The 22,775-nt window shown below is 45.2% G+C and overlaps 1 protein-coding gene across 2 annotated transcripts in view; it reads right to left on the bottom strand.

Annotated features, from left to right (window-relative positions):
* MOV10L1 (Mov10 like RNA helicase 1) overlaps window positions 1–22,775 on the bottom strand; it is a 1,293,514-nt gene that overhangs the window by 994,988 nt on the left and 275,751 nt on the right. For both annotated transcript variants that reach the window (XM_078678939.1, XM_078678944.1), the window contains one exon: window positions 5,581–5,778. In XM_078678939.1, the coding sequence (XP_078535065.1) occupies window positions 5,581–5,778 (198 nt within the window). The remainder of the gene's footprint in view (window positions 1–5,580; window positions 5,779–22,775) is intronic.

Raw genomic sequence — 22,775 nt, 5'->3', positions numbered from 1 at the left:
TTATTAACAGATTTTCTGAACACCAATAACATCTTAGACCCCTCCCAGAATGGTTTCCGTCCGGGCCACAGCACGGAGTCAGCGCTCCTGGCCATGACTGAACATCTCCGGACTGCACTAGATGGCGGGTGCACTTCGGTAGTGATATTATTGGACATTAGTGTGACATTCGATACGGTTTCCCATTCCATCTTGCTGCAACGTCTGGGGGAGGTAGGCATAGTGGGCATTGCTTTGGAGTGGCTCTCCTAGTTTCTTGCAGGGAGGACATTTCAGGTGTCTGCCCCCCCTTTCTCCTCTGGTGTTCACAACATCAAACAAGGGGTGCCACAGGTCTCCTCTCTGAGCCCACTACTGTTTACCCTGTACGTCCAACCCCTGACTCTGGTAGCCAAGAGTAGAGATCTCAGTATGGTCTCCTACGCCGAAGACACACAGTTGGTGATGCACTCTCGGACCTTGCCACTCAGGGCGCTCCCAAGTTTCGGAGCGATCGCGCGGCCGTCGCCGAGTGGATGACTGCCAACTGTCTCCAGCTCAACGCTAACAGGTCAGAGGTGTTGTTGGTAGGGAACAACCCTGGGCTCTGGAGCGAGCACTGGTTCCCCGAAACCCTTGGTAATGCCCCCCCCCCGCCTAAGCAGGTGGTAAAGAATCTAGGGGTGTAGGTGGACTCGGCCCTTAGCTTTTAAGTCCAAACAAAGAAGGTGGCTGGGACATGCTTTGGGCTGCTGCGAGGGCTCAGACGCTTACTGGGTTTTTCCAACGCGCCACCATGGCAAGTCATCATCCAGGCCTCGATTTTGTCGAGACTGGATTATGCCAATTCACTATATCTAGGGTCAAACAAGGCAGAAATTCTTAGATTCCAGAGGGTCCAAAAAGCAGGTGCCAGAACCCTCCTTGGTCTCCGTAGAGCCTGTCCTGTGTCAGATGCTATTTGTCGACTCAATTGGTTGCTGGTGGCCAGGCGGACTGAGTTCAAGGCTCTCTGCTTGGCCTTCAAGATGTTGAATCATGCAACTCCAGGAATCTTGGCCAACCTGTTGCTGCCATATGTACCTACACGACAACTCCGTTCCTTGAGGCACAACGTGGTAGTGGTCCCCTGGGTAAGGAGGGTACGCGCGGGGGGGGGGGGGGGACGTTCGTTTCGTGTTATGGCGGCAAAACTTTTGAACTCGCTTCCAGCACCGATCTGCAGTTTGAACAACTAGCTAGCTTTTCGTAAATCAGTCAAAACACACCTCTTTCCGCTGGTATAGACCTTTCTGCCTCACCCCTGTTTGGTTCTTACTGCTGTTAGCGCCGGGACGCCTCTTTGCTGGGGCAGCTGCCAAGCTCTATAAAATGTCATAACATTAACATTAACATTCCTATAGTGTCACCTCACAAGATTCTACAAATTACAGTGGTCTCCGAGCTTCAATTATTAAACCTTCACCTGCAAGATACACTCCGAGAGTGAGTTCCTTTTCTGCAATGCATATATCAGACAGTAACTTCCAATGGCAATAGGACAGAGCATGGTACTCAATAAAAACTCCATTCGCTGATAACATCTGCGCATAAAAAGACAAACAGTCAACGACCTTCTGACCTTCAGGAACACGACAACTGGATTAGATTAGGAGAATGTACTTCCCTTAAAAAAAATAAAAACATGTAGGGCTTCGTTTTAAGTTTGCAGAGGAAGAATTTGTGGTCTAGGGGCCCCATCACGACCTGTGGTTTCCCCACCCCATTTGGAAGTGGCGAAGGAACTGCGGGCTACTACTGGTGAATCCTCATCTGACTTCGCTGACAATAAGTCCTGACCCAGAGGTCCATTTGCCATGGGACCATCAGGTCATAATAACAGTTAGCATGCTATTTTGTTGGAGGGGGTAGCTACCATAACCGATTTTCCTTGTCCATGTCGGTCTTGAGCGGTATGGAGGACATGGGCAGGAAAAATGTTGAAATAAATGGCACATATACAGTTAGAGAAAACTCTGAATATGTTGCGCCAATTTGCAGTTTGTTCAGAAAAGGACTGTTTTCTTAAAAAAAAAAAGTCTACTGAGCCAGTGCTTTGAATATGGGACCCAGTCTGCATACTTGCAGTGCTTTGTGGCGAGCAGCAGTGCTTCCCCTAAAAGCGCACAGCTCCCTACCCGAGAGTAAGGTGTCGTAAGACAGTCCTCCAAACACATAGCAAAGATATTGGCTTCTGCCTCCTTCATGACCAGCACACTGTTAGCCAGGGACTAAATTTCCCCATTAGCTCAGAGTACAGATGATCAGAAACAAAAGCAGCCTCAATTTTAATTACAAGCAGAAACGTGATGGTGAATAGGTGAATAGCTATTATATGAATGAAATGACAGAAGGTACAGATTCACAGATATAACCTGAAATTAATTTGCTGTGAAGGTACTGGTAAATATTTATTTAGGATTGGGAGGCCGATTAGGAACCTACTGCTAAGACAGGCACACAAAAACTTGGCGGCAGCACGTCTCTGGAATTGTCTGCCAGTTGAGCTAAGACAGCTGAAGGATCTGATGAAGTTCAGGGGCAAAGTTAAAACTTGGCTTTTCCCTAGAATACAGGTCGAGACTAGCAACCAGTGAGCGTGGTAGTGTGATGTTGGAGTATCTGTACCGTAGCGCCAGGATGCCCGCAGGGTTACAGCGCGCTTTATAAATCTGAAATACAATACAAAGCAATGGAAATAACAGGTGAACTAAAATGGACTTAAGACAGCACTTCATGTTTCTAAAAGTCTGCTCTCTGACTTAAATGTTTCCATTAGGTCATCCCAAACTAATGCAACAGGCTGTTTTTGGATAACTCGATATTCTCCTTCACAATCTGGCACCCATGAAAGCCAATTTCTCTTATTTTACTAACATCCTACTATAATCTCATGTATTAAAAAAAAGAATGACATGCTACATAGTGAGCATTGTGGTTATTGCGGAACAAGCATACTGACGATTTCTTTTGTATAGCACATGGTTAGGCTTTACTGTTTGCAGTTTCTATTTTTGGTAAATTCTGGTGTTTTTTTTCCGGTGTTTTCAGGTGATTTCAATACCTTAAAAAAACAGTTATCAGTGGTTACACATTTTTGCGCAACTAAAAATAACAGAAAAAGTGTTTATGGAACATTTTGCTTTTATTATTGCCCGCTTTCTGCACTGATAGAACATGGTATATAGACAGTGTACATGAGGTCCAAATATATTTTTGCAAATTAAGCTTATTGTAGTACACCATAAAATATTTCTTCAGCGAGTCTATGATCATGTGCGCTCGCTCTTTCCTTCCCATGTAAACTTCTGTGAAAAGGCCCCCTCAACATTGGCACTTTCAGACGGGCAACGCTAAAACAGACAGTACAGTACACAATTATTTAACTCTGGCCACTGTGAGGTTTCATCGACTTGAAATGCCATTGGTAGTGAAGGTACATTTCTATGCATCATTGCAAGCCATTTCTCATACAATGTAAAATAAACGTTCCTGAATTGCTCTCCAACATTGTTTTGCTTACGAAGTGGCAAGCACTCTAACATGGAACATGTTGCAGTGCCAAAGTCACTAAAGGTGTCGCCCAGCCTACTCTCAAGGATATGTTTTACATCTCCACCAATTATGCTGAACACTTGGCAGACAAGGGTTTTTTCAGACTCTGTTTTTTTTATTAGGTCCACTACAGCATTTATGTTTTCCTGTAAAAAACTAATAATGCAGTAGAGTTCACTTTATTCACATTTCTTGCCCTTGGCATCATCACTCAGCAAAAATTCAGTAAATGGTTGCCACATGGATAATATAGCATACATATAGCCCCTTGGACTGAGAACCATCAGCTAAGGGACACAGTTGGGATGACTCTTTTTTGATGCCACACAAAGCACACAATTATAAATATTTGCATTTTAGTTCCTGTGAATAAGAAAACAGTGCACCAGAATGGACTAAAAAGTCAATAGTATCCCTCATTAACTCTGAAGACTGTAAAGATCCTTTCAACATATCATCTAACAAGCGGCAAGGATTTCCTACAGAGAATCACTTCAGTTTGGGCATCAATTTTGATTGTCACCACACAACTTATTCATATACGTAGCTGAATCACTGCAAATACAAACAATATCACTACAATCTTAGTTGAACTTGGATGGAACCTTTTTTGCAGAGCATTCCAAGTGACACTGCGTTCCATGTTTTCCAAAAGTCTGGTGTCATGTTTTCACAAACTATCCCAGATGCTTGGTGATAGCACTTGCCACTATACCTTGCATTGAATGTTTAAAGCCTGAGGTGTTGGCAATTCACCTATCAATACTGACCCACTAGAAACTGTGGGCTGCTGTATTAAGGGTTTATACCCATTCTCTGTGGGTAAATGCAATGACACATATTAGGAAAGATTCTTATGAAACCAGCCTTTTTTTTTTTTTTTGCAGAGTTTTATATAGCGCGAACTAGACCCGAACCGAATCAGGTATCAGAGCGCTTTACATATTTTCCAGTTACGTTACACTTTCATTTTAGGCACGGGGAGATTAAGTGATTTGCCCAGAATCACAGGAGGTTTTGGCGTCGTTACCGAGACTCAAACCCAGATCCCCAGGTCCAAGGTCGAGCGCCCTAGCCGTTAGGTAAAATAGGGGAGAGGAGTTGGCCTATCAGTGAAAGAATTAAACACAGCCAAAATATCAAATATGATTTTGATATTTCCTGATTCTCTACAGTTTACAAAATAATTAAACGAGACCTAAAACATGCTTCTAAACCCTGCATCTTTAGACCAAAGACCACAAAACTGAAAAAAGCAAAATGAAGAGAAAACAATATTTTAGTCGCATCCCTAAACAACAAAACTCAATCAGAATAATGTTAGCCCAGTCTTTCTTACTGCTAGCTTGTATAACAAAAATAACATTGTATTGGCCCTTTCAAGAAGAAAAAAAGGACTCTTTCACTCTTTTTTCTTTCTTTGAATGGCATTTAGTTGGTGGTTGTGCAGGTGTTTTTTCAGTGTTTATATGTTTTCACTGGTGAGGGCTATTTCTCTTTCAGTGGGGTTTTATCAGTTATTATAGGTTTAAACCTAAAACACCACAGCCTACACATAGTACTGCATACACATATAATCAAAGCTTTAGCTTTGAGTGAGGTGGAAAATTAAATCTACAGGTCACACCGTTTCATTTACTTTCAAGAAACACACATTTGTAAAGGGTTAATAAATGTAGCAACATATTGCTATATGCTTCATGACTGACATAGGCGTTCTGATCTTTTTTTACTCCGTCACATGAACACATTATGTACTTGTTGATCAATGTTGTATACTGCCACTGCGATGTATACCACCGCAGCTCAATTAATTAGTGCTGTTTGGAGCTGCTCCTTTAGCCCACTGTTGTGAGTTTATCATTATAGGGGAAATAGATATAGAAGAAGTTCTGCAGCATATTCATTTTCTATTTTAAAGATGTTGCAAGACTGTAGTAGCAAATCAGCACACAAACCCATCTGCTTGCACTTCAGTAATAAAATATGCGAATGCAGCTTACATACCTTTTCGGGGTTGCTGATACCACCACCTTACTGGAAACACAATTTGATCCTTTTTCGGCTGAACAGTGTCGAAAATGGAATTTCTCAGTGGCTGCTATTAAATATTCCTCTTCACTCTTAACTTCCACTTCAATAAAACGTCCAATATTGAAATCAGAAAAGCAAAATAGCAGAAGCTCCTTGTTGTAGCCCAGGTTCCTTGGATAAAACAATAACAATTTAGCACATTTACTCACTCAAAGGTTCTATAAAAATATGTTATAAACGCCAACAGAACTCAGTTGAAATTTTTTACTTTAGTACTTTCTGTTTTTTTTTATATAATAGTAATATTTCCTTGTGATAAAAACAGTGCATTGCACGCTATTTACCGCCAGAAATGTGAAATTAAATCTCAAATAATTTAAGCTGATAATCAAGAGGTGTTAAAGTATGCAATAAAATGTTTGGAACACAGGATTCACTGCTTGCATAGCTTGTAAACCAATGTGAGTAATAGGGCATACATTCATAACAAGCAATGCAAGAAAAAATTAAGAATGCTAGGAGTCTTTGGACTGTGGCACTTACGCCACACACATCCGGGAACAAGACTGCGTCAAGTGACAAAATAAATGCAGATGGTCTCACAAGTATACAATGAAAACACATGCACAATACAGAGCAGCAATATCATATACATAAACTGGCAAGGCCCTCTACACAAAAGAGGGCAAGAGAGTAAGCAGCCAGGAGAGAAATACAGGAGAGGGGGTGAGACAGTCTGTAATTATGTATACGCCCTTCAAATCCTTACAGAGCAGAAATAGCTGGCAAGTGTCCTATGGACCACTAGCTGGGATGGATAGAAGATTCTATGTTCATGGAAGAAGGATGGAATTTTCGCCAAGCTGATGCTCTGATGCATCCCTTCTATATCAGTGTGAGCTCTGTGGGCCATATGAAAACATTACATACTTTTAAATACAGTTTTCTGTCCATGATGTTTCATAGATTCACAAGCAGGAGTCGGAAACACTGTATGCCAGTGTTTATATAGCAGTGTACATAGCCCCCCTCGCAACCATAGTCATAAACCACAGGCTCAACATCATCTCCTAATCTGACGACACCCAGGTCATTCTCTCCCTCACCAAAGGTCCCAACATCACCAGAGAAAATTTCCAAGTAGAGATGAAACCCGTCGCCAGCTTGATAAAGAAGAGCTACCTGAAACTCAACTCTGAGAAAACGTAAGTCCTTATCCTTTTACAAAAAAATCTTTTTATTGAAATAAACACAAAATAACGATACAACAAAATACAACCTAAAGGGGAGCAATTTTCAGTAATAGCACATCACTTAAGATAATTGCATCACATATACGACTAATGAAATTAAAGTAAACAATAACAGTGACATATAGGCACAAAATGATATTAAATCCTTAAGGGGAGTCACTATCGACATTGCATGCGGCATCCTCAGCAAAAGGGGTACATAAAAATCCATGTGCCCCATATTTTGGTACATTTGCCTGGGCAGCCTCTGCCTTCGTATAGCACCCTTTCGGCCTGCATGCACCAGTCCATGTCTCCAGCCCAGTCCGTACGCCGAGGCACGACCCCCCCTTCCATATTCTGGCAATGTTCGGCTTAGCTATGATACAGCCCAGAAAGACCCTCAGTTGTTCGGTGCGGTTAAGCTCAGTAGCGTCCCAGATGTTCAGAAGACAGAGCCTGGGGGAGGGTTCTAACGATTACTGACATATTTGGGACATAGTGGATATAATCCTGTTCCAATAGTGTTGAAGAATCGGACAGTCCCACTACTGATGTAGGAAAGTACCCTAGGCGCCACAGTCACGGGGGTAAAGCGGGGAGGTTGTTAATCCCATCTTGACCAAAGCTGTGGAAGTATAATAGGCCCTGTGTAGTATTTTCAATTGTACAAGTTTAAATCGGGATCTGATTGCCATCTCCCTGGGAGATGCCAAGGCCTCTCTCCAGTCCTCGTCCGTCAGGTCCCATACGTCGTCCACCTATTTCATGCAAATTTTATCAAGTGGTTCCGGTAGGTTGTTAATTATCTTATGGTAAGTTAAGGAAATAGCCTTGTCCGGAAGAGAAGTTCTCATCCTTGGCTCCATCCTTTCCGCATGGGACAACACCTGGTGGCTCCCCGCCCTCAGAAACCCCCCTACCCCGACGGACCACGCACAAAACCTCGGCATCATACTGGACTCATTGCTAACGATGAAATGCCAGATCAACCCTCTATCCTTGGCCTGTTTCAACACCCTCCACATTCTCCGAAAAACTTTGGATCCCATCCAAGTCCAGAAAAACGGTCACGCACGCCCTACCAGTAGCAAACTGGATTATGGCAACGCTTTCTACATCGGAATCAACAAGAAACTACTACCTAAACTCCAGAACGCCGCAGCCAGACTGATCCTAGACATCCCCTGTCACATCCACATCACGCAACACCTCCGCGATATCCATTGGCTCACCATCGAAAGAAGGATAAGCTTCCCTCTCACGCACACAAGGCCTTCCACAACATCGGACCTAATACCTTAACAACCGCCTCTCCTTCCACGCACCCAAGAGATACCTCTGATCAGCTGACCTCTCTCTGGCCACCATTCCACGCATCTACAAGACCAGAACGGGAGGAAAGCCATTCTCCTACCTCGCAGCCAAGGCCTGGAATGACCTCCCCCTCTACCTTCGGCAAGTCCCTACACTGCCCAGAGGAGCCACCCCCTCCCCCTAGCGCCTTGATACCCACGCAGGTGAGTAGCTGACATTTACCAACACTATTGATTGATTGAGTGTATATACAAACACTGTAAACAGCAACACACTATTTGTAGTGTATATACATCCTTGTCTGACTCAAACTCCAGCCCACAAGATAGAAAGACACAGAGCTCCAATAGCCCTCAGTATGTCAGCTTTTTGGAACCTGCCAAGAGTATATAATAACGTAGCTTCATGAAATGGGAGAAGAGTGGATCACATGTTAATCTATGACAGATACCATCCCTGGAGAAATGAAAGTATGAGGCAAAATGTTCTTCTCAAGAAATGACCTCTCATAGGTTCACATATTTATATTACAAATAACAAACCAGTATAGAAGTGAAACTTAACGAGAGGTGGCAATGAGGCTGTTTAGTGAAAGGTAAACTCGCACAACTTGGATAACTGCAACTTCCAGATCTTGACTGGATGTCGAGGTAGTAATGGTATATGGAGGTATTGATGGAAGCCTACGTCGCAGCTCTGCAAAGGTCCTTGAGGAGCACTGAAGCAAAAAAAGCTGTTGCAGTCAATATACGCCTGGCATAGTGTGCTCCAACTCTATGTCTCAAAAGCCTGCTGTCTTTGACGTGACACACAGTGATGCAAAGCTAATCAGAGGGAGATGGCTTGCTTTAAGAGTGCTTATGCTTAAGTTTAAGTTTAAGTTCAATGTTTATTGCTTGCTTAATTAAAAGCATCACAAAACACCCCCCAACATAAAGTGAATTAAAAACATCTTCACAGGCAGCTAAGATTGTCATTATACGAGCGATAGTATTACATCTGTGCTCTGTCTGCCATACGTTTCGAAAGTATAAAATTCTGTTATTATAAAATCACACTAAAACGGTGTTTTAGCAAGTTGCAGCATAAAATAAAAATATGTACCCCTAAGTAAGAGTGTGGGGATGTTTTACATGTGATTTTGATTAGTTATCATCCGCTTGCGCTAGGCAACTGTTCACAAGTTTCATATACTTGACTCCTCGGCAAGCCAGGATGCATGACGAGCCCTCCAGCCATCTTATCACTGCTTGTCTGCTAAAACGAATGTTCAGGTTGATAAAAATCGCCTTTAGGTACTGTCTCCTTTGGCTTAACATGGCTGGACAGGCGCACAACAAATGGATCAGGGTTTCTTTTTGGAATCCGCATAAACGGCAAACTTCGGAGTCAAAACCCGTCACCCATGAGGGGGATGAATCCTTGGAGACATGCACCCCCATGGTGAACTTCAAGAAGCACATCTTTAAGTACGAGCTAAAATGGGCAGATAAATAGGCTTGTGGCTTTGAAGTCCTATATGATTTTATAACTGTCCATCCGTGCCGCCTCTTTGTGAGCGCCAATTTATCTTCCAGTAAAGATTTCTTTTTTGCTCGCAACGTTCCCAATTTTATTAAAAGAAACTCGATCCATCTTGTTGTCCCATGCTGGTTGAAGTTCCAGCATGGCCAGAGATGTGTTCAGGAAGCTCCCCCAAGAGTTTGGAATTTCTTGCTCCTTCTGTGACCTAACTTCGTCCCAGCAGAGTCTATTCAGAGTGTCCGCTACGGATAACCAGAGTGTGGCAGAATTTAATAAAGTTGCTCATTGCCCTGTATTTATGATCCTGAAGCCCAAATTCCAGTCTTACCTGGGTAGGCGAGGCGCATTTTGGCAGTTCAAAAACCGATTTGTAGATTTTTGACTGTAATTCATTCTGGAAATGCGAATCTTTGACACACCAGGGGACAAGGCCGTAGGACCAGACTTGGTTGGATTTGGGTAGCCATAACTTAACAGATGAGAATGGTTTGGGCATTCCAATTTTCTGCGCAAGGATCTATAAGCATAGATCAAGGACTGGGTCTTTGCTCTAAGGGCCAGTTTGTGTTCTTTATGACTTGTGCCCTGCCCGATTATTACGCCCAGGTATTAGTATGAGCTTTTTTTTTCTACGTGAGCCCCATTAACCATCCATTTGAACTTTAATTTCCTACTATCAACTAGGCGAACAACTTTTGTTTTATCTTTGTTTATCTCTAGCTGTTCCGAGTCCAAGTAGGATGCCAGGTTATTTATTGATCTTTGTAACCCCACAGGGGTTTGGCTTAGCAAGACTATGTCGTCTGCGTATTGGAGGATTGCGACTGGCTCATTTGCCAGTTTCGGGGGGTGGCAGTCTGGGTTTTCAAAGTGTCGGGCAATGTCCGATAGGTACAGATTAAAAAGGCTGGGGGCCAAGACACAGCCTTGCTTCAGACCGCTTTGTGTAAGAATACTTGTGGTGGTGCCCAACCCATTTCCCAGCTTGACTCTTGTCCAGGTGTCAGTGTACAGGGTTATGATGGCGGTGAGGAGTACATTTGGTAGGCCCCATCTTTTAAGTGTGCTCCATAAATGATTCCGACTCACTCTGTCAAATGCTGATTTGATATCCACGAAACAGGCGAAGAGGCGGACTTTCCTTCTTTGCGCCTGTTCCGTCAAGAGGGCTAGAGTTGCATGATTCGATTGAGTGCCCATGCCTTGTCTGAATCCTGTTTGAAATTTCGGGATGATTTTATTTTCCTCCATCCAGCCTTGCAGTTGGTTCAGTAGGCACGAGGCATATAATTTTGCTTCCACATCAATCAAAGAGATTAGTCTATAGTTCCCTGGCTTGCCGTGGTCTCCCTTTTTGTGTATGGGGTGGATGATAGTCCCCCTCCAGGAAACTGGGATGTTAGAATATGCATAAATCTCATTGAAGACCGGGGTTAGCATTTCCGACCACAAATGTGGATTATTCCTGAAAATTGCGTTTGGTATGCCGTTTGGCCCAGCCGCTCCCTCAGACTTTAGTTTCTTTATTAGTCTTTTCAGTTCTTTCGCATTTATCAGAGGAGTTTGCTCATTGAAAAAGGAGTTCGAATGGGCTGAATTATCAGTTGATTTTACATGACTTGGTCCAGCTTGGGCCTCCTTTTGATCACAGTGTGGCCCCTGAGGTGGTTGTTCTAGATCCCTCGTGGGTTTATTAAACAGGGAGTTTACATGGTCTATCCAAACTTCTGCACCGATTCCTGCCTCTTGCCGAAGTGTTGGACCAGCTGTTAAAGTATTGATGATCCCCCAGAAATCGCTGCTGTTAGATTTTTTACTAGCTGTTAATAGTTGCTGCCAGATTGATACTTTATACACTGATTTTGCTTTCCCCAAGTTCTTTCTGTAGGCACTCCTCAGTGCCTGCAACTTTATTTTTTCTTGTGTTAGGCCTTTTTTTCCTTCTTGGGATAGGCGTTGCATTTCTTTTGCGATCTCTCTTTTGCGCATCTTTAGATCATGATTAAACCATGGCTCCCTTCTCGCTGTTTTTGATAACCTCTGTGGCTTGGACACTGGGAAGGATTGAAGCAAGAACTCGGCCAATTGCTCCCAATGATTTACGTGGGCCCGTTCTTGTACTGGGCCTTGGATTTCAAAAAAGGCCTTTACTTTCTGCTCCATGGCTTGTGGTGCCACTCCTCGCCGTTTTACTTTACGCAAGTTGAACATTTCTGGGTGCTGCATAATGGCATTACTATTCTGAGGAATTTTTGTTCTATTCTTCAGGTTTAGGGTTAGCGGCAGGTGGTCACTTTCTGCTCGTGGGATTATTCTGAAACTGTTTATTTCTGAGGACAGATTTGTGCTAGTAATGATAAAATCTATTGTCGAGGCGACCTTTCCACTCAGGTGTGTTGCCACGGGGGGTGAGTTACCATTCATGATTATTAGGTCGAGTGCTGCTAATTTGTCGACAAAGTTGGCCGCTCCATTCGAAAGATTATAGTTTCTTCCCCGTTTAGTCGCTAAAAGATCGGTGTTGAAGTCACCGGCAATCACCATATGTGCATTTGTGTGGCTTTCTGCAATACTTTTAATAATTTTATAAGAGTTATATATTTACCATTCTGCTTCTTTCTTTCCGGGTGAATGTAGACATTTATTAGGAGGAGTTTTATGGCTTGTTCCTTGCCGGTTACCTTGGTCACTTGGATCCAGTTTACCCCTGTATCTATTTCTTCTGATTCCCAGTTCAATTTTTGAGTTATATAAGTTGATATGCTCCCTCTCGGATGGCCATAATTTGAGTATCTTTCTGCCAGGCAATGCTGTTCAATGAAACCAGGTATTGAGGTTGCCCCCATGTTCCCTGAAGCAAGATTATTTGTTGATGCATAAAAAAGGTTGCGGTATCTTGATCTTGGCCCATGTCCCTGAAGCCATGCACATTCCATGAACAGAGCGAGATGTTAATTAATTCGTTGTTTTCCCTTGCCGGTCCCGGTGTTTGTATTCCTTGGTTAGGAGTGCTTATCATTCAGCGTTTTGGAGATCCAGGCCCAATCCTTGATTTCCTGCAGGCTTCCCCCGATGGAGCCCAGGCTTTCGCTTTTGGGGTGCCTATTGTTTTGCAGGGACGTTGTCGGTGAGTTGGAACGTGCTCCGCGTAAGCATGTGTGCTGGTATTTTCGTGGGCTTTTCTCTTCATTTGGTTTGTTTAGAAAGGGATACGGGTACCTTGGGCGTTGCGCTGCCTTAAGCCTGATTCCCCATGCCTCGAATCTTCCGCTCATAGCTGCAATCTTGTCCACGAGGTCCTTGGACGACCTCGTTGTCAGCGACTCCTCTACCCCCCTTCGGGCTGTTTCCTTGAATTCCAGTGAAATTAGGTCACATGAATGGATTTCTTTTAGTTCGGGGATTTCATGGAAGAGTCAAGAGGTTTCCCCTGTTGAGCATGTCCTGGGTGCCTTTTGATGAGTATTCCGGGATAAAAGACGGCTTCAATTCAAACGAGTCAGATCCAATTTGCTTTACAAATGACAGTGGTGCACTTTCGTTTCTTCCCCCTGATCCTGTGAGGTTTTGCGGGGGTTCTTTGCTGCTTCCTTGTTCATACTGTACTGGATTTTTAGTTATTACCTCTTGCCAGGCGATTTGAGGGCCTACAACATTTTTTTGGGTCGACGTCCTTATTTGTGGGTCCGCTTGCTCCAGGGCTAAAACCTTGCAGTGGCGATCTTTTCTCCTTAGTATTACAGCAATTGATTTGAGGGGGATTTGAGGGCTAGTTGACAATTTGGGCTCCAACCTATTTTCTGGGTGCTGCTTAAGCTCTGCTAAGTTGGGCCCCTCATGTGTCTCTGCATGTTGCCATGCAAGTTTTTGGCTATTTTGTACTTTGCCGCCCCTCGGGCTGCTGTGTCCCGGCGATTGCTGGTTTTTCGTATGTACCACTTCATCCTGTTCATTTTCATGTAATTTTGTCTTCTTCACCGACCGGGTTTCTTTACCAATTTCTTTGTCCTCACGCACTGGGCTTCTAACTCCTTGCTTATTGTGAGGCACCGAATAAGGTTTTGTCGTGTGCCTAAGACCTTGACTATTTGCAAAGGAGGTCTGTGAACAGTGTGCTTGGTTTCTTTCGGCGCTTCCTGCCTCTGATAAGGAGCGAAACGTTGCTTTCATTTCCGTGGTTGATTTTGCTGTAAAGAGTGGAAATAATTTAACCGGGGCAAGGCTTGGTTGTTTATTATATTTTAGCCTGGCCTTCCTTGTGCGCTTTCTTTCCCGTTTTGTAATTCTGACTCCCGCCTTAGTTATTGGCTGTGATGCCACTGTTTGATCTTCATGTTGACTTTGGTTTGTCTCAAATTCTACATTTATTTGAGCTTCGTTTTTGTTTTTTGTTTCCTCATTGCTGACTTTGAGTAGGTGAGAGGTTTGCTCTTGCACGATCGGTTTTAGAGGTGTTCCTTGGTAGTAGGTATTTAAGGACTGTTTTGCTGCCCCTAGAACGTCTTTTAGGAGTTCCGGAAGTGTTGCCAGTTTCTCTATGATCGGGGTACAGTGGCATGTGGCTAGTTGGTTATTTGAGTCACTTTGCCTGTCTAGAGTTTCTTTTTTTATTAATAGCGCTGATATTACGTCCAGTTTTTTATTTACTCCAGCGATGTGACTGGCCATGAGATTAATTAGATTTGGACGTCCATTTTGTCGGATTGAAAATTTAGTACTTTTATGGATTGTTCCAGGGTGTGAATCAGAGTTTCAGCCCATTTCGTGTTGTGATGGTTATCCTTGTGTTGAGCCAGGGCTAACGAACAAGGGCTTGACCCGTTTCCGGAAGAGATGGTTATTGGTGATGACAGGATTAGTTGGTTGTTTGTTATAGGATTGTGGCCCTCCTCTTGTGGCTCTGTCATGTTGGCATCCTGATTTCTTTGAGAATTTAGGGGGGGTTGACGAGACCAAGATGGCTCTTCTTTGTGAATTTGTCTTCTTTGGACTCGGGGTATGTTGCTCCTTATCCTGTCCCATCCCTTCTAGACTCCAAGATTTCAATTAGGTTCACCTCGCTTATGTTGGAGAATGTTTTGCCGATCAGCATATCCTTTGAGGCTGCGCTTGCTGCTGATTTTATTAGATTTATCTTTTCCTCCTTTGACCATCTTGTATTAACTCGACACTGTTCCTTGTTTCCTTGGGGAAGTTCGCTGGCGTTAGGATTTAGTATAAGTGAAGGATCATTTTGTTCCTGTATTGATCCTTCTAGAGAGGAGTGAGGTTTCCCACGCTTTCTGCTTATCCCCACGGGGGCCTCTAGATCCAAGGGTTCCGCTGGATCTCTGGTATTAATTATTTTTACTTTTGCTGTGGTTTCTTTATGAGCTTCGGCTTGTTCTCCCGATTCTGTTTTGAGAGTTAGTCCAAGCATTTCAATTGCTGCCTGGTGCACCTGAGCTGTTACTGATACCGTTTTCCTGCCATCTGTCTGAGCCGACTGATTCTCTTGAAATCGTTCTTTTGGTGATGCAATGTCCGACATTCCTGGGGTACCTTTTAGAGAAGGTTGTGTTTTGGCCGGCTGTATTGGGGTTGGCAACAGAGCTGATTCCTTTTGGGGGGCGTACATTGCCGCCATGGGGTCTTTTAAGATGAAAAACTTTTGAATCACCGTTTGCTGGGTCGGTTTGGGGTTTAACTTTGTTGGTGGGGTGGGGACTGAGACCAACCTATCCCTATGGCCGGCTCAGTTTTCACCGATGTTGGTTTGTGAGGCCTCCTCTTCTTGTGATTTTAGTTTTTGTTTTTTGTTTTTGTTTCCTTGTTTCCTTTGCGGTCTTTCTGTAGCCCCCTGACGGATGGTTCCTGATCGCATCTGTGCAGAACCCTGACGCTATGTTTTTTGGCGCACACCCACGGGCTGGAGACCGGCATGCACTTCCTTAACTTTCACTGGGGGGTGTCGTTTCCTGGCACTTGTTGCCTGTTACTTGCGGGAGATACGAGTTGCTAGCTCTTGTTGATTGTTGCCTGTTTCTTGCAAGAGCTACTGGTAGCTAGCGCTAGTTGTTATTGCTTAGGTATTCTGACAATTAAAGCTAACCTCCCAAGGAGGCGTGTTTTTTCTCTCGCAGCACCCTACCCTGCTACGGGGTAGATTCCCGGTACCTTTTGTTGGGACTGAGGAGTGGAGTCTGGCGGGGGTACAGAGCCGTTTCCTCTAGTTCCTCTGGTTTATGCCGAGCACCTCTGCTGCTAGCACTTCCGGCTCTTGTACCTCCAACTACTACCTACTTTTTATGGCTGCTTCCCACGCTGCTCACTCCTCCTTTCTTGTTATAAGCTACAGTTAGCAAGTTGGACTTGTTACTTGGCAATCTCTTGCCGATCTCTAAAGCGGTAGTACATCAGGGAATGCAGCCCTGCACTGACTAGCCCCGTGGGCTTAGGGGTGGGTGGGTGGGTGCTGATGGAACAAATCGCTGGCCAGGGACCCAGCCCAGATCGCAAATGTCGGGGCACACAGGGCACTTCAAGTCGGTCTCTCACCTGGCTGGCTGACTAGGTAGCCTTCGGATTCCGCAGCTGCCGCTGGTGGTGCTGGTGTGCTCTTACCGCTCCACCGCTTCTTTACTGTGGCCGCGGTTGCAGCTGGTGGTGCTGGTGAGCTCTGGCCGCTCCTCCTCCTCTTTACTACCCTTTGCTGCGGGTCTTGCAAACCGTGCTCTGTGCTGAGGCCGCTCCCCCGCCTCCCTATTACGCCTCCTCACTGCGGCCGCAGCTCCCGCCGATGGTGCCGGTGTGCTCCTGCCCGGTGTGCTCCAGCCGCTCCGAGCCGAACCTTCGCCTCTTCAGCAGCCGCAGACCCGCGCTCTGGCGGCCGCCACAACCCTTCCTGATCGACCCTCGAGTCGGACTCGTACCACCGCAGGGTTGGCAGCGGTAAGCGGAGGCGGCTGTAACAGCGGCAGCCATGGGGGGGGGGTTCCGGGCTTTTTTTCACTGAGCCCTGGCTGCCTCAAGCGGCTCCCCCACGACTCTTCCTCGGCAAACCTCCTCGTCAGCCTCCTCGGCAGCACAGCAGCAGCACAGCGTTTGCCGTCTGACGTCACTCGCAATTGCTCCAGTCATCAGCACCTGCTTATGCATTATTGTAGGTCTAGAAAGCAGCAAAGATTTGTGGATGTTTTTAATTCTCTCCATGAAGAATTCTAAACATAATTTAACATCTATCAAGTAACAAGCCCTGTTGGAGGACAGGTTGGAGAACAACAAGTTGTTAGCAGAACCTTTCCATTGAGCTGGAAGGTTAAAGGCACCCTCATAGTGAAATGTGGATGAGGAGGTGATATGGGTCACCTTATGTGGCTAAATATGATGGAAGAATGCCTGGTCAGGAAATGCTTGAGTTCCCCAGAATTGACTGGTGAAAGTCACTGTGAGGAAAACAATGCTTTCCAGGAAGGTTTCTGGAAGAAAGCTTAATGGACTTGCTCAAAGGGCTTTCTTATAAAGGCACCTAAAACAACCTTCAATTTCGCTCTGTTATGCTTCTTAGTCAAGCGAGAAAAAATGTAGAAACTTTTTAAAATAAATTATTTTGCAACTCTGGAGCAGAACAGTGAGTAAGAACTGTAAGAGTGAAGGTATCTAGAGATAGTCACTAAATGGAGCCTTATCACTTGAGACTCGACTTGGACAAACGTAACAAGTAGGGGGGAACTTCACAAGTTCGCATCTGCAGAAGGATTGATGCAGTGCATTCTCACACAAATGCAAAAACTCTTTCATTTCAGGCTGTACATATCACTTTTGCTGTCTGGAGGATCTCTTCAGTCCAAAGCCAATGGTGCCAAGTTTATTCAGGGGTTCTGAATTATGGAGCAGTACTTGGAGATGATTATTCATGAGACAAGTATATGATCAGAAGGAGCTGCTTTATGTTAACATCTCATTCATGACACTTGGTGTTGCACCTTCTAAAGCTATCCACAAAGAAGCTGTGCAAACACAGCAATGCTGCACGGACCGAGTGATGCAGTGTTTCAATATCAAATACCATGGATGATATAAAGTACTCTGTTCTGCCTTGCTTTTGAATGCAGCCTCAAGTCTGTTATGACCAGCACTTCCTGATAAGCGATATAAGGAAGGTCTTGAGAGTGAGCCGGACATTGTTGAGGTGCAAAACAAGGCTCCGTCTTGAGGGGTCCAAAATCAATTTACTAATAGTTCTTGAAGGCGGGCACTCCATTAACTAAGTGAGAAATCTGTGGTGAGGTGATACATACTGAACTTCATTAATACTCTCTCTGGTTGAAAGTATTGACTGCAGACTCTTTTTGAATTCTTCGGGTAATAGACTGGATCAAGAAAAGCTTACATAGCTCTTGCACACTGGTAAGTGGTGCCAATGGCGAAAGCCACAGTTCATACTTTTTTGCCACACCCTCACACACACATATGCAAAACAAACTGGTTACATACCTTTGGTAACGGTCTTTCTGGTGGCTAATCTGTCTAAACGCAGATTGCTCACCTTTTGATTATCTGTTAATGCTAGCTTGGATTCTGAATTTTGTTTACAAACACCTGTTTACAAGTGCCAGTAGGTGGTGACATTACTCCACAAGAGCCTCACACAACTTCTGTAAGTGATGGCATGGGGATACATATAGAAGCCATCTAAAAGCTGGAGTCAGTGTCCTCTGAACTCTTCCGCGCCCTCAGACACAAATCGCTCATTACAGGTTGGAGTCAAAAGTGAGCGGAATATAACTTGTGACTTTTTTATACTTGCAGTGGTCCACTCCACAGAATGGGGAGGAGGAAGGGAGGGGAGGAATCTGGTTGAACAGAGTATCCACTGGAAAGAGAGTTACAGAAGGTAAGTAACTTGTTCTTCTAATGAATACTTCCAACCACAGTCCTGTTTTGAATACCCACACAGTGCTTCCCAAAAGGTGAGGAGTCTGAGAGATGGACTGAGACCAAGAAGTCTTGTAGCACAGAGCGGTCACAATGTTCCTCCCTTCAAGCTCAACTGTTGAAGCAGCAGAGCTTAGCAATGTATCCGCAGATACCCGTGTAGTAGCCTTGTAATTGTGGGCAATACTGGAACGCTCCTCATCAACACCATGGTGGCAACCGAGGAAGATTTGGTTGACAGCACACCGAGAAGGAAACCCAACTGTTAGACCTGGTATCTTTTGGTGTGTTTCTCCTGTCTTTTTGCTTTCTGGCCTCCCGGTATTGACTGTTTTTGATGGTTTAGTGTGTGTGCGCACTCTCACTGCTTTTGAGTGTTACAATGCAAGGACTCTTTTTGTAAATTGCATTAGGGATTGGTGTTTCCATGATTTGATTTACTGGCAAGTCCCTAATAAAGTCCACTGAGAGTGTCAAGGCCCGAAAATCAAATGCTGCTAAAATGTAGGCCCAAGGTACCCCTATGGGCAGGGTGTGGTGTATTTGAAGGGTAGGACATGTACTGGCGTGTAGGACATGTACTGGCGTGTGTGACATTTCCTTATAGTGAAATACAGTATATTTCACTTTTCGCTACTGAAAGGCTATCTATCCTATAGAATTGAATGGGAAGTGCTGGGTAACATTTTACGAGCATATCTTCCCACTGGGAGAAGATAGAGAAATGGAGTTTAGTATGCCTGAACTCAGAATGCAGAAATGCATATTTTAGTAAAGAAGACTTGTTATGTTCTGTTTTTGAAAATACCACTTTTCGAAAGTAGGTATTTTCTTGCTTAGCCATCCTGTGGGCCTCTGCTGGGTTCCGGACTGACGGTTTGGCTTTGAAGTGACGGGGCTGGGGATGTGCATTCTCTTACGACAGCCAATAAGGCGGGGGGGAGGTAGAGGTGTGCCCTGCCTTTCCTGGATGAGTCAGGGCTGAGCTGAATACACCTGGGCTGCATTTAGAGTAGTGAGAGGAGATTTCCTTGCACCTGAATGGGCCTGATCTGCCTTGGACTACGCTGTCGCCACCTCCTGCCAGGATGCTGGTCAAGAAAGGACCAAACTGGTGTGAACTGAACACAGACAGTCTCTGACCAAGAGAACAAAGAGAAACTAAGTAAAGAATTTGGGGTCCAGGCAAGATGGCCGCAGCTGGAGAGTAGCTGAGAATGCAGCCGGTGCGCTAAATAGGATGCTGTGCACTCCCCGAGGTCTGGAAAACTGGGCGCAAGCAAGCCAAAGAGAGTACAGGACTATTAAAAGGCTGACATCCCATACTACTTCATACTCACCGCCTTTAAAGTCGGTTTGGAGAACTGGTTCGCCCTCCTCTCTCGCACAAGAGTGGTATTCACGATGCCCCCGCGCCCCCCCCCCAAGCAAGAGAAGGAGAACCCAGAACCAGCGCTCACTTCAAGGATAGGAGCGGACTAATCGATAAAAGAAGGAAACCCCCGGCACCAGGCTTGGTGCAGCGCTCTGCGGCTGCCATTCAGAAGACGACTCTCCCCGCTACGAAGAAGAAGACGGAGTCACGGGCAAAAGCAGGTGAGCCCGGCAGCGCGGAGGAGGCACGGATCACCCCCGCCCAGAAACATGGGAAAGAAAATATCACACAGAAAAACTCAACAATGAGGCAGCCTACTTTGGCTGAAGCGTTCAACACGAACTCCGCAGGCCAGCCCGACGGCGACATGGGAGAAAAGAAAGACGGTGCCATCCTCGAGGACGCTGGAAGTGAGGTTGCTAGGCAACGCTCGATCGTAGCGGCGGGGGACCCTGCAGCCCGGCAGACAAGCAATGAGGCAACCTGCAGTGTGACTCAGGGAGAGTCTCTGGGTACGGCTGCACCGCTGGATGCGGCAAAACCAGACAATGAGGACATGATGAGCCCTGCTGTCGGTAGAGGCCGGGTTGAACACTCCACGACGAACAGTGAATACTTGGGGGAGCGATACGAACTTGGCAAAGCAGAAGGGCAAGGCAAGCGTGAGAGGGGTGACAGGCTCGCCAGAGGGGGGCTGCTTCTATTCTTTGAATGAGGACTCGGAATCTTTGCTTTCCAGCGAGCAGAGCTCAGGGGAAGGCTCAGTCTCAGGGTCTAGCACTTCTGGGAAAAAGAGCATGCAGAAAAAGCGTAGATCCAAAATAAGGGTGACTGACCCTGAGTCCCCCGCAGGCACGAATATAAAACTTTTCTGGGACTATTCGGCCACCTCTCAAGTTTATCAGGATGAGAATACTCTCCAGCCTCACAAGGGTCCTCCCTCCCAGCCAGCATGCCTCAATAGACTTATTGTTCAGTACCCTTAAACAAATGCAGGGGGAAGCAAGAGCAGAAAGCCGCAGGGCTAGGCAGGCAACAAAGAAAATTCAGAACACGCTGAGGAAAGTGAATAAACTTTACGATGAAGTGGCGGACAGAGTGATGCAGGTGGAGGAAAGAACAGGGAAGCTGGAAGATGATGTTGGTAGCTGGCAGGAGTTCAAAACGACACAGGAAAAATTGGCAGTGGACTTGCAATGGAAGATGGAGGATTTTGAAAACCACCAGAGGCGGAACAATGTCAGACTTTTGGGTGTGGCGGAGGAGGCATAGGGGCAAGATCCCAGGCTATTTGTTATCAGTCTATTAAAAGGAGCCTTTCCTAATTCATTCATGGCAATGGGAGAACGAGGTACAAAGGGCGCATAGGTTCCCACTCACTATGAAGAAAGGAAGAAGGAGGATTTGTGGGCGAGGTGGACGCTTCTTGAGTATAGTACTAAGGGCGAGACATTAATGCTAGTATCAGTCTACGGGTCCACAGAGGACAATCCAAACATATTTGAACTTTTGGACTCTGAATTTCCCTTATGGCCAGAACCGATTATTTGTTGTGGCAATTTTAATATCGATGGGCTGTCTGGTTTAGGCACAGAACCCGGGCAGGTCTACACTGGCCGCAAGAAGAGGACATGCGAAGCAATAGTCAATCTGGCATTCCACAACTCAATTGCAGACTTATGGGCTCGGTTTAATCCTGTGGGTTCTGGCGGTACGTTTTAGTCAGCACCCCACAGGATTTCTGTAAGGTTGGATTACTTCTTGATCTCAAATGCATTAGTTACAAGAGCACAGATAGATAAACAACCTAGGATTATATCTGATCACAATCCTTTAGTACTCACGCTCAAACTGGGGAAAGTCACGACTAAAGAAACCAACTGGACTTTTGAGAGGGCTCTACTGAAAGACGAGGAGTATATTAAATGTATGCACAAGTGGATTGGCATGTTCTGGGAAGTAAATAGAGGGAGTGCCTCCCTGGGGGTTGTCTGGGACGCTTTCAAAGCTGGCATCAGAGGGGAGACATTAAGTTACACATTATATTAAAAAAAGCAAGACAAGGACAGAATAGAAAAAATCACGAGGAAGTTATTGGAAATAGAGGAGGAGTTGAATGTAGCTATTGAAAGGAAGGCGCCCTTAGAGGATATCCTCCTTAGGGTGACACTAAGCAAGGTGGAGGCAAGTGAGTGTATTTCAAGTAAGGCGGCTGCTAGTTATTTGATTAAAAGAGAGTGCTGTTACGAACTTAGCTAGAGAGTAGGGCATATCCTTGCGATCGGACAAGGCAGAAATTGGCAGCAGGGCAAATTAAGGAGATCGCAGATGGCAAAGGAGGAGTAGCTATAAATTCCGAAGAAATAAGGGAGGTCTTTAGACTTTTTTATGCAAATCTTTACAACCATGTGGCGGGGTTGAAAGGGAAGAATGAGGGGCACGGAGACTAGATCGTGGTATATAAGGCTTTATTTTTATACAGGTTTTCTTTCTTCTCAGGGAAGTTCTTTCTCTTGCCAGAATCGCAGGGTTGGCTCCTTTGCTTCCTGACTTGGGATGTGGAGTGCTGCTTTCTTGGTCTGGGTCCAGGTCGACATCGGTTGCTCCACCGAAGTTCATGCGGGACCGTAAAGAAATGAAAAGGAGGACTATTGTTAGGACAAAGGAACTAAAGCGTGCTTCCCATTAGGGATACCAGGGGGTGCAGGGATCCCCGTAATGAGTGCCACGTACTTTAGTGTGCAGGGTGCCGGTATAATTATGCTAGCAGAACGTCCTGACTACGCGTTGTCTTCCCACCTCCC

This window comes from Lissotriton helveticus, chromosome 1_1 (assembly GCF_964261635.1).
Source record: "Lissotriton helveticus chromosome 1_1, aLisHel1.1, whole genome shotgun sequence".
NCBI lineage: Eukaryota > Metazoa > Chordata > Amphibia > Caudata > Salamandridae > Lissotriton > Lissotriton helveticus.
This window is presented reverse-complemented; position numbering and strand designations above follow the sequence as displayed.